The 12,263-nt window shown below is 45.4% G+C and overlaps 1 protein-coding gene across 1 annotated transcript in view; it reads right to left on the bottom strand.

Moving 5' to 3' along the window:
* Positions 1-1,346: 1,346 nt before the first annotated feature.
* Positions 1,347-12,263, bottom strand: part of BTK (Bruton tyrosine kinase) — a 303,555-nt gene continuing 292,638 nt past the window's right edge. Inside the window, exon 19 of the mRNA XM_073639658.1 lies at positions 1,347-2,927. Within this exon, the coding sequence (XP_073495759.1) occupies positions 2,859-2,927 (69 nt within the window). The 3' untranslated portion in view covers positions 1,347-2,858. The remainder of the gene's footprint in view (positions 2,928-12,263) is intronic.

Raw genomic sequence — 12,263 nt, 5'->3', positions numbered from 1 at the left:
CTGGGGTGGAGCCTGGTCAGAGTCTCAAGGGGGCCGAATATTTTGCCAGTATGGGGCCCTTAAATTCCTGGTGGCAGCCCTGATTGTCCATAGCATCTACTGATACTTGCAATTTGGTGCACATGGCCTGTGCAGTCTCTTCTCAGAGAGATTCTGGCTTGTCTCTCTCTTTAGCTCCATCGCAAATCCACTCTGGTCAGCTTCCCACAACTGACTGACTAAGGAGAACACCTAGCCTGGTTATATGCAGGTCTATCCAGGTGAAAATAATCAGAGTCTGTAGAGCTAGGATTTAACCCTACCTGGCTTTGCTACAATTGTTATATTAGTTTTTATTATATTTTTTTATTTTATTGTTTTAATGCACTAACCTTATCACTAATGCTATCCCTCACCTTGAAGGGGTTGTCTGACCATAGGCTACACGTCTGTGTCATGATCTGCAACACGTACTAAGGAAAGATAGGGGAAAGCTGTCCCTACAGTAAGACTAAGCTGAATCCCTACAATGTAGCGGCCTGCCTGTTCCTAGCGAACAGACCCGCCTTAGTCCTCGGCTAGTCTGAACGAAGATCTATAGCATTAAGGGAGGGGTCCCTAAAAGAACTAAGGACTGGGACAAAAATGGGACACCTCCTAAACAGAGAAGTTGTTGCAGAACACAAAAAGACAAACTGACAAAAAGTACTAGAGGTCCCAGAAGGACCAAGCGAACTGACAGAGAAAGGCTCAGAAGCACCTGGCTAGAGAAACAGTCAAACACTGAAGTCCAGCACAGCCAGAAGGGCGGAGCTGGAATATAAAGGCAGATGGTCACGTGACCGCAAAACACAAGATGGAAAAAACAAACAGGAGGGTTCTAACAGTTTGTAGTCATTCCATGTGACTGCAGACTTGTGAACCCTCACATCGTACGCATTACGTGCTGTGAGGATTCTCTGGTGCCGGCGCTGGCAGCGTCAGGCGCGCCGACTGGACATACGTGGCCCGCTCTAGTCAGATTGTGGCCGGGAGTGTGCATAACACATTCTTGCGGTCACACGATCGCTCCCGGCGCTGACACCGGAGAATCCTCACAGCGCACAGTGTGTGCGATGTGAGGATTCATAAGTCTGAAATAACGTAGAATGACTGCAGACTTGTAGCCTAAGGCCGAACAATCCCTTTAAATATAGCCCCTAACACTAACACTAGTAGGGGTTAGAAAATTTTAGTAATGAATGGCGACCATATTGATTGAGAATTCAGTACTGTTGTCACTCATTCGCTGCTTGGCTTATAGAAAAGTATTCTATGATACTTGTTAACGAATCAAAATAATAATAAAGACAAAATGGAGCTTGAGATAAGACAGTAAAATCTTTAATTTCCTTTACACTGTACACAACATTTTACCAACACCACACAGAAAGAGAAGACGGCGGCATATTACTAGGCTGTACCGTAGAGCGAGCAGGGGCAGGTCCATCATGGAGCCTGTGGATTCATAACATTGTGAAGATGAGCTCAGTGCTTGTCTGCTGATACAATTCCTTCAATATGCCGGAATATAAACTGTTAGAATATTATTATATTTTACACGCTGTTCCCATGTTCAGATTTTGAGGCCGTCAGCTGATGAGTAATGTGAAAAGGAACATTTAAACCTTCTTTAAAGTGGCTGTCCTGGGTTATAAATAACATTACTGCATTCTTAATAAAACAGCACCACCCTAGACTACAGGTTGTATGTGATATTGCAGCTCTGCAACATTCAATTCAATAGAGCTATTTTGGAGAGAAGGCAGCCATGTTTTTCTAATCCCTGACAAGTCTTTTAAAGGGAATCTTTTAGCATACTTTTGTAAGGGGGGCAGAGACCCTGATTCCATTGAAGTGTCACCGAGTTTACTGGGTGTAGCACTTGTGATACAGTCACTGTTTTATATGCTGCAGATCTAGCAGAGCTCTGAATGCTGAGCTGTGCATAACCTCGCCCACACCAATGATTGGTAGTTTTCAGTGTACACTGTGCATAGGCAGAAAGCTGCCAATCAGTGATGGGGGTGTTTTTGGACCTAGAGGTATGAGACAACTAGTCCTGGAGTGATAATCTCCTGCTAAAACACTGGTTTTATTGAAACAGCAAAGAACAGCCCAGTAAGTGACACATCACTAGAATCAGGGTCTCTGCCCCTACGTCATGCTACTCTCACATTACGCAGCAAAAACCTGTGGACAGATTCCCTTTAAGGTTAAACAATAATATAACGCTCTAAATATGAGCATTTTAATTACTGCACATGGTGACTCCAAACACTTTTCACTTATTTAACCCCGCATCTGAATATGTTTTTAGTATAAATGGCGACTTAATTTTTTTTTTTATAAAACTATAGTACAAGTAAAAATCAATTGTCTCCTTCTGGATTATTTACTCTCAATTCACCGGTGACATTTAGAATCCAGATTTATCACTGAGGGATCAGATGACTGTTGCTTCTCATAAAAGTCTATGGAAAGGGGAGGAGGATGGAAGAGCTGGAGGCAAACACAGACATCCTGCCGCAAGGATGCTTGAAACAACACTTACTCTTTAATATTGGATATTTATGTGTGCGTATACATATTATAGTTTCTTAAAAAAAAAAAGAACAAAAGAAAAAAATGACTTGAACAATGTGGTTTCCATTTTCTATAAATATTAACAAATGAGAAATATAACAATTTATTTTCCATTCCGATTGCCGTTAAACCAACAATATTAAAAATCAAAATGACATCTCCGCTCAGATATAAAGTCCAGTGAGCGTGTTTCATTTCAGTCATTAATTTGCAGAGAACCCTTTAATTTCAGCAAATTCCAAAGTTCTGCTTCTTTACAAATCCTCCATCAGTGACAACATTGCAGCCTGTAGGTTTCGAAAAGCTGGTCTCTCATCAGCTTTCTGTGAAAAAAAAAAGATATTTTTCAGATGAGACCCGACTATAGAATTTAAAGGGGTTGTTTCGTCTTAAGCTACAAGTCTGCAGTCACTTTGTGTGATGGATCCTCACATTGCACACACTATTTTCTGTGAAGATTCTCCGGTGCCGGCGTTGGGAATGGGCACTCATGTGACTGCAAGTATGTGATTTGCATAAATGCAGTCACATGCCAACTAGACATGTGTGGCTTCACTCAATACAAGTGAAACAGTCTAGTCGGAATGTGGCCGGAATTATGCACATCACTCCGGAGACTCTTCACAGGACGCAGTGTGACTGCAGACTTGTGGCTTAAGACTGGACAACCCCTTTAATGGGAGCATAAAAACGGGATGCCGTACTGACACATTTAAATGGCTTCTGTTTTTAACAGATTCATTGCAAAGATTAAAATGGTAATTTACTGTCGAAGAGAATCTATCATGTTCAGAAATGCTGTTTACCGGCACATATAGAGTTTCTCTGCAGATAAAATCACATTAGGCTGCCATACTGGAGCAGCGGCTGCAGGTAGAAAAATAATTTATATCCTCCCTGCCTCCCTATAGCCTCTCGCTTCCAGTCACATGGGCAATTCAGGGTCACTGATCACTAGAACAGCTAGTAATCACTCTCCAGCACTTTGATTAACAGACCGCTAGTAAAAAGTAAATATTAAAAAGATGCGAAAACAACATCAAAACCGATTGCTTTTTACTGAAACGGCTTTGTGAAAGAACCCCAACGCCGTGTGCACCAAATGAGAGGAAACTCTCCAAATCTCAAAACATTGAGTTTCTGCTCAGTGGCTATGTGCACACAAAGTCTTTTTTTTCTGACGAGGAAACTGAGCCTAACCTTTGAGTTTTTGAGGAGTTTTGAGATTTCGAGAGTTTCCGCTTGAAAAACTCTGTGTGCACATACAGTGGCAACCAAAAGTTTAACATTTTTATTTAAAGTGTGATTACTTCTGTCTGGTTGTTGTGATGCAATTTCCCTGGTGATGAATTGAAAGTGCATGAAGTTGTCATCATAAAAGACCTTAATTTTAACCAAAATACCTTTGAATATAGGTCTGGTCATTTAATTAAAGAAAACCGACTGCCAAAAGTTTTGCATCTACTATTTATTGATCACAACACAGAGAGTAATTCATTGCTTACAATGCCATAACTTAGTATTTTGTAGCATAACCTCTTGCTTTAATTACTGCACCGCACTGACGAGGCATTGAAGCCAATCGGGTATTCAAGACATCTTGAAGGATCTTGCTCCAATCCATATGCAAATCTGCAAGCAATTCATCTTTATTGCTCTGGGAACGGGCCCCAACTCGTCGCCCTAACTCATCCCAAAGGTGCTCTATAGGGTGTATAGGTGATTGGCTCGGCCATTGCAACAGGAGAACATTTTTCTTTGCTAACCAACTTTTGACTAAATTGGATGTGTGCTTAGGATCATTGCTGGAATTTCCTTCCCCAGCCTACTTTGGTTTTACCATGTGGCAGCATTACATTCTCCAGTATATCCTTGTACATGGTAGCATTCATATTTCCATCAATTCTATGCAGAGGGCCAATGGCAGATGCAGAAAAGCAGCCCCAAATCATGACATTGCCACCACCATGCTTCACTGTAGGTGTTTGGTACCTTACATCATTACGTTTTCCAATTGGGGCGGTATATATAGTGCTGCCATCACTGCCAAACAGATTGAACTTGGATTCATCTGACTACAACACCTTAGACCGATCTGTCTCCTTCCATTGGCTGTGTTCTTTGTTCTTTGGAAAACTCAAGTTGGACCTTCCGGTTCTTTGTAGAGATGAAAGGCTTCTTGACTGGAACTCGTGCATTCGCCCTACTGCTCTTAGCCGTCGCACCACAGTTTGGCGACTCACTTTGATGCCATATTCTTCGTTCATTTGTAAAATCTGTACAGCACTTTTATGGTCATCAGATACTACATTTTTCTTAATAATGTGATCAGCTCTGGAGGAAGTTCTCCGTGGTCGTCCACTTCTAGGTTTGTAAGCTCTTCCAGAACCTTCTTTTTCTTTCTTTAATATACGTGACACTGGACTCTGAGAACAGGTGAATTCCATAGAGACCTCTTTTTGGCTTTTGCTTGACTTCACCGTCAACTACCCATGATAAAGTATACAAAACATTTGACCCAGCAAATGTTGAAAACTAACACATAAAGGGATAAAACAATGTCACACACAATTTTGGTCCTTATAGCTGACATCCATTTGCTTCCGGTTTACTAAAATCACCAGGAAAATGGCATCACAACAACCAGACAGAAGAAATCACACTTTTAAAAAAATACAAAACTTTTGGTCTCCACTAGAGTTGAGCCACCCCCGTAGTGTTCGAGTTCGGTTCGGTTCGTTGAACACCCGTGTGTTAGTCGAACTGTTCGCCGAACACCGTCGAACACCGTTAAAACCAATGGCAGGCAAACAAAAACACATAGAAACACATAGAAAACACCTTCAAAGGAGTCCAAAAGCTGACAAACTGCTCAGAAGACACAACTAACACATGGAAAAGTGACAAGTACATATAGTCATGTGAAAAGAAAAGAGGTGGAGGAGTAAAAGGAGGGGGAGACACAGATATAGGCATGTCATGCCCTTCTAAAACCAAAAAAGTGCGAAGCCAACACGGCCAGTCCGTTCCTGCCCGTGCGACCTCCGTGTCGCCGGGTTTGTGCCAGAGCCGCGGTGGACCCTGACGGCCAGCCCCCCTCTCCCAATACTGGTGCCTGTCCGCTGGTGGGTCGAGCGAGCCCCCCTGTGGTGGAGGCAGCTCTAAGCTTTTTAATTTAAATTGTCTCTCTAATTTGAATGAATACACTTTAAATCCTTTTACAAGGATCTATTGGAGGGCAAGTCTGATGCCAGCAGCCGCAGGAATTCCAGCTCCAGTAGCGTCCACTAAAGCTGCTGCAGTTAAAAAGCTTTTATAAGGAACGAGCTTGGCGGTCCACTGCAAGGCGTCCTACCGCCAGTCCCAGCCCCTGCGCCTTGGGGTGCCTCCCCGATGCTCTTCACTGAGTGTCCCGGGGGCCCGAACCATTTCCTTTGAAAAAATTAAGTGTCCAAACTACAGGTGGTGTAGCTTGCTTAACAGGTGGGATAATCCACTGACTAGCAGACACTGCTACTAGGTCCAAAGTATTTCCTGGGCTAGATGCAGTTAAAAATTTGTAATTAGATCTACAGGCGGTGGCTACTCTGCTGACTAGCAGACACTGCTACTAGGCCCAAAGTATTGCCTGTGCTAGATGCAGTTAAAAATTTGTAATTAGATACTCTCGTTGGATGCTGAGAAAGCATTCCATTGAGTCTCCTGGCATGCCATATATTATTCTCTTAAAAAGCTTGGGGTAGGGGTCTAGGGGACCCTTTTATAGCCAAAATCATGGCCCTGTATCGCAATCCGTCAGCTAGGCTGAAGATAAATGGAACATTTTCATCACCTTTCATAATCACCAATGGGACAAGGCATGGATGTCCTCTGTCCCCTCTCTTATACATCCTAGTGACGGAGCACCTGCTCTCATCAATTCGCCATAACCCCAATATTAGGTGGATTGAGGTGGGAGGCACCGAGTACAAGTGCTCTCTATTTGCTGATGATGTCCTAGTATATATCACTCAATCACATATATCCATCCCTGCTGTTATGGCTGAAATAGATCACTTTGTTACATGGTCAAATTTTAAAATCAATGCAGCGAAGTCTGAGGCCCTCGATGTCTCCCTCCCCAAATCCATACAGGATTCCATCCAGTCCAACTTTCCCTTTGCCTGGCCCTCACAGGGTATCAAATACTTAAGAATTCGTATTCATAGAGACCTCTCCCATCTATGTTATCTTAATTTTGGGCCCTTTATTGAACAACTCCATAAAGATCTTACTTCTTGGACGGTGAAGGATTTTTCCTGGTTCGGCAGAATAAGTATACTAAAAATGAACGTCCTACCTAAACTCTTATACCTCTTCCAAACCATTCCCGTGGTAATTCCCTCAAATTTTTGGAAAAGACTAAGCAGTAGCTTTTAGTCTCCCCAGGTTGACACAGGTGGGGCAGACAGTGGTTGGCCCGGCCCGCTAGGCCGCATTGTAGCACAGTGAGCTTCGCACTGCAACTTATGCTTCATATCCAAGTGACGGTTCATGCATGAAGTACTCAAACTACGGATTTTTTGGCCTCTACTTAGCTTTTGGTGACAAATGTTACAGATAACACGAGTTGGGTCATCCTTAGTGATCTGAAAAAATGCACAGGCTATGCAAAATTTAGAGCCCATGCGACTCTGCTACTAGCAATACTATCAAATGATTGGCTGGGTTAGATGCAGAGCGTCTGGGTTTGGTTGGGGGTCCCCACAGTCTGCCTAGGCTAGATGCAGTTAAAAATTCTCATTAGATACACAGGCGGTGCAGCTTGCTTCGCAGCTGGACTAATACGCCCAAAGTATTGGTAGACTCTATACTAAATAAGGAAGGATTCACTGACTGTGGTGGCCCCTCCGTGGGCCGTGGCGATTGGTGGAGATTTGGTGGATGATTATAGGAGAAAGCTCCTTAATAGAGAAAGTTGGTGGATTTATACTTTAAATACACGTGTACCAGCGGGTTTAAACATCAGACATGATTTGATGTATCATTATGAGTGATCATTTATAGATTATTATTATACAGTGCCTACAAGTAGTATTCAACCCCCTGCAGATTTAGCTGGTTGACACATGCGGAATTAACTTGGCATTGTGACATTTGTACTGTAGATCAGCCTGGAAGTGGGAAATGCACTGCAGCAAATTTTTTTTTTTTTTTTTTTAAACGTTAAAAGTTAATTCAGAGTGTCATTTATTATTCAACCCCTCAAACCACATGAATTCTGTTTGTTCCCCCTAAAGTATTAAGAAGTAGTTCAGGCACCAAGAATAATGAGCTTCACATGTGTGGATTAAAGATCTCTTTTGCCAGCCTTTTCAGACTATTTAAGAACAGCACTCAGACATGGTCAACATGGGAAAGACAAAGGAGCATTCCAAGGCCATCAGAGACAAGATCGTGGAGGGTCACAAGGCTGGCAAGGGGTACAAAACCCTTTCCAAGGAGTTGGGCCTACCTGTCTCCACTGTTGGGAGCATCATCCGTAAGTGGAAGGCTTATGGAACTACTGTTAGCCTTCCACGGCCTGGACAGCCTTTGAAAGTGTCCTCCCGTGCCGAGGCCAGGCTTGTCCGAAGAGTCAAGGCTAACCCAAGGACAACAAGGAAGGAGCTCCGGGAAGATCTCATGGCAGTGGGGACATTGGTTTCAGTCAATACCATAAGTAACGTACTCCACCGCAATGGTCTCCGTTCCAGACGAGCCCGTAAGGTACCTTTACTTTCAAAGTGTCATGTCAAGGCTCGTCTACAGTTTGCTCATGATCACTTGAAGGACTCTGAGACAGACTGGTTCAAGGTTCTATGGTCTGATGAGACCAAGATCGAGATCTTTGGTGCCAACCACACACGTGACGTTTGGAGACTGGATGGCACTGCATACGACCCCAAGAATACCATCCCTACAGTCAAGCATGGTGGTGGCAGCATCATGCTGTGGGGCTGCTTCTCAGCCAAGGGGCCTGGCCATCTGGTCCGCATCCATGGGAAGATGGATAGCACGGCCTACCTGGAGATTTTGGCCAAGAACCTCCGCTCCTCCATCAAGGATCTTAAGATGGGTCGTAATTTCATCTTCCAACAAGACAACGACCCAAAGCACACAGCCAAGAAAACCAAGGCCTGGTTCAAGAGGGAAAAAGTCAAGGTGTTGGAGTGGCCTAGTCAGTTTCCTGACCTTAACCCAATTGAAAACTTGTGGAAGGAGCTCAAGAATAAAGTCCACATGAGACACCCAAAGAACCTAGATAACTTGGAGAAGATCTGCATGGAGGAGTGGGCCAAGATAACTCCACAGACCTGTGCCGGCCTGATCAGGTCTTATAAAAGACGATTATTAGCTGTAATTGCAAACAAGGGTTATTCCACAAAATATTAAACATAGGGGTTGTATAATAATTGACCCACACTTTTATGTTTAAAATTTAATAAAATTCAACTGAGCAACATAATTTTTTGGTTTGTAAGATTTATGCTTCTGTTCATAAAACCTACTCTCGTTTGCAGTTTGAAGGCTCTAACTTATTTGCATCTTATCAAACCAGCTAAATCTGCAGGGGGTTGAATACTACTTGTAGGCACTGTATATATGTTCCTTTTTTCTTCTTTTCTTTTTCTTTTTGATTATTTACATTTATATGCATTGTTTCTATGCGATACGATTTTAACATGGTATGTGTGTTTAAATTTCTGATTAACTCAGCCTTGAACAGGTGCATAGCAGGACATGACATATAAATGCCACTTCCTTGCTGTTTTTTTGCTATGCAATGATTAAGAACTCGTATATATATTGTGCAGAAAGAAGGGTGAAAGTCCGCCCAGGCGGGAGGAAATTGGAGTTTCATAACACATATTTGAACTGGAGAGGTATCAGAAGCCTGCAATGGCCACAGGTACTAATTTAGGTAATCAAGGTAGGGAGAGAGGCAAGAGGTCCGGTCATCTTAGTTATACAGGCCGGGGGAAACAACCTAGGTTATCACAAGAGCGCATAACTAATCGCAATAATGAAACTAGACACTGAGCGCTTCAGAGAATTTTTCACAAAACTAACTATAGTATGGTCAGAGATTGTGCCGAGAACGGTATGGCAAGGTGCGTGAGACATCACGGCCATCAAACGGACAAGGCAGGTAATAAATATTCGGATGGCAAAATTTATAAGAGACAGAGGCTGTGTAGTGATACGACACCGACAACTGGAAGGAGATAAAGCAGGCCTCATACGGCCCGACGGTGTTCACTTAATGGATATTGGACTGGACATATTCGTGTCAGGACTCCAGGACGGAGTGGAACAAGCGTTAAGAGTGATGGATGGGGGTCGGAGTCCTGCATACGAGTAAGCTGGATCCTCCGTGGCCTGGAAATAGAAAGGACATATTGGAGAGTTACACTTGTTGGCCAACTTGCCATTGTGGAGACTGGAGACTCAGGGCATGCTGCAACAAGCTGAATTATTTTAGAAATAAAATGCATTTCTAATGGAATGAGTATAAACAGTTAATAAAGCTGTGACCGATCCTCACCCATCCAGTTGTAAGAGTTACATGATTGTATTGTCAATGAAAGGGGGACGTTAGGGGGCTGAGCGTCTGGGTTTGGCTGGGGGTCCCCACAGTCTGCCTAGGCTAGATGCATTTAAAAATCATTATTAGATACACAGGCGGTGCAGCTTGCTTCACAGCTGGGTTACTACGCTGACTAGCAGACACTGAAGCTTTGGAGCAGACCTCTGAGTAAACAGCTCTTCAGACTCAACCATCTGTGTTACCCCAAGCCATAGTGTATGTATTTTCTTACGGTTAAAAGGGGGGGGAACCCAACCCACCTCTGATTGACGATGGCAACGTCACGTAAAACAAAGCAAGGGGACTCCAAAAAGAGTCTCCATTTTTTCCAAAAATGTGTGGCACAGATGTGGCACCCCAGGGGTCTGGTTTCCCACAGTAATGTAATGTTATGTCTGAGAGCAGGTGGGAGGTCCTTTGGTCAGGGATCCTGTGCATGCCACACCTCCTGCCCAGTCTTGGGAGGGGAAGACCTTCCCCTATATAAACCCGGGGCTGAAGCAGGGTTAGTCAGTCAAGGAGAGTAGAGACAAGAAACAGTCACAGGAAGAAACAGCAGAAGCTCAGTGGGAGCAATACTACTACAAGTCAGGGGCTGGCAGCTGCAGAGCTCGCCCTGACTGAGAAGTTTTCTTACCGGACCCGGCGTCCGAGGCTGTGGGGACTAACTCTTACCCAGCAGCAGAAGCCGACCGGCAGGGGATTTCAGGTCCTCAGGCCCAGAAACCCGAAGGCACGGTCACACGGGTGGGACCAGCGCCGCCATCGTGGAGCGGAAGCCATTAGAAGGCCCCGAGTCACCGGCCATACGGGTGAGCACCACACGGTACACTCAGGGACGTGGGCTACTTATATCCGCTTCTAGCAAGGTAGCCAGAAGAGTACAGTCAGTTTGGGAGGCCTACAACTCCGCCTGGCCAGGGGAGATCCCATCTGCTCAAGGACTGACCAGGCCCCGTTCGCTAGCAAGTACTCCGGGAGGGTCTATCGTTGTTACCAGTAAAGACCCTGAATTACACCGCACCGTCTCTGAGTGATTCCTGCTACCCTCATCTTCCACGTCGGCTGCCCTGAGGCCATACCCCTCCCGTTGGGGGTTATACTATCACGCTGCACAATTCTACACCGGCCTCAGCGGTCTGCCCTGCAGCGGCAGCTCCATAGCTGCAAATCAACGGGTGGCGTAGTCGACACTCAAATAACATCTATCAAGACTGCCACACACTGAGTTGACTCCCTGGGCACGGACCGGGTCCCCGCCACTCGGAGACTACAACCCTCATCTGATCCGGTTCCGGGTAAGCCCCCGTGCGCGAGACGCTGCGCGACACAGCAGGCCCAGGGGCGCGTCAACTTTGGCGTAGTCGGCAGGATTTCGTGCCCGCAACCACCGGGTACTGCGTGCCTGAAAAAGAGACTTTTAAAACTTACCATCCGTGAAGTTTTCCCGCCATCGGTGAAGATTCCCGCCATCCGGCGCCATTTTCAGCCTTCTTCCCGCCATCTGTGAAGATTCCCGCCATCCGGCGCCATCTTCAGCCTTCTTCCCGCCATCCGTGGAGTTTTCCCGACGTTGGACGCCATCTTGAGGACGCCGCGCGGGAAGAAGAGGGGCGTGGACTCCGAAAGCGCGCGAGAACTGAAGCCCCGCCTCACGTCCGGACGTTGCGTAAGGTCCTGGAAGGAGCCCAGCAGACGCCAACGTCACCGGAGCGCGACGGAAGGTCCTCAACCCTGACGATCTACTGCGGAGCCGCGGCTTACGGAACAGGATCATCGCAAGGTAGGCCACGGTTCACTAGGGGGGAGGAAGATGTCGGATGCGGAGGAGAGCTTCATTGCCTCAACCCCCGCCAGCGCCACCGCTGCTGCAGTTATGCCCTTCACCATGCCCTATATCCCGGGAGCAGCTTGGCTACCCCAGTACTCAGGGGAGTCACATACCCTGCATGACTTTAGAGAAAAGCTGGATAGCCTCTTCCAGGTGTACCCCCTCACAGAAGAGCAAAAAGTGAGCATCCTGGTGGCCCAACTAACCGGGGCAGCCAAA

The sequence above is a fragment of the Phyllobates terribilis genome, unplaced genomic scaffold, assembly GCF_046119375.1.
Source record: "Phyllobates terribilis strain yellow unplaced genomic scaffold, ASM4611937v1 Scaffold_7__3_contigs__length_470593459, whole genome shotgun sequence".
In the NCBI taxonomy this organism is placed as follows: Eukaryota; Metazoa; Chordata; class Amphibia; order Anura; family Dendrobatidae; genus Phyllobates; species Phyllobates terribilis.
Note: the sequence above shows the minus strand (reverse complement) of the source record. Positions and strands in the feature narration are given on the sequence as shown.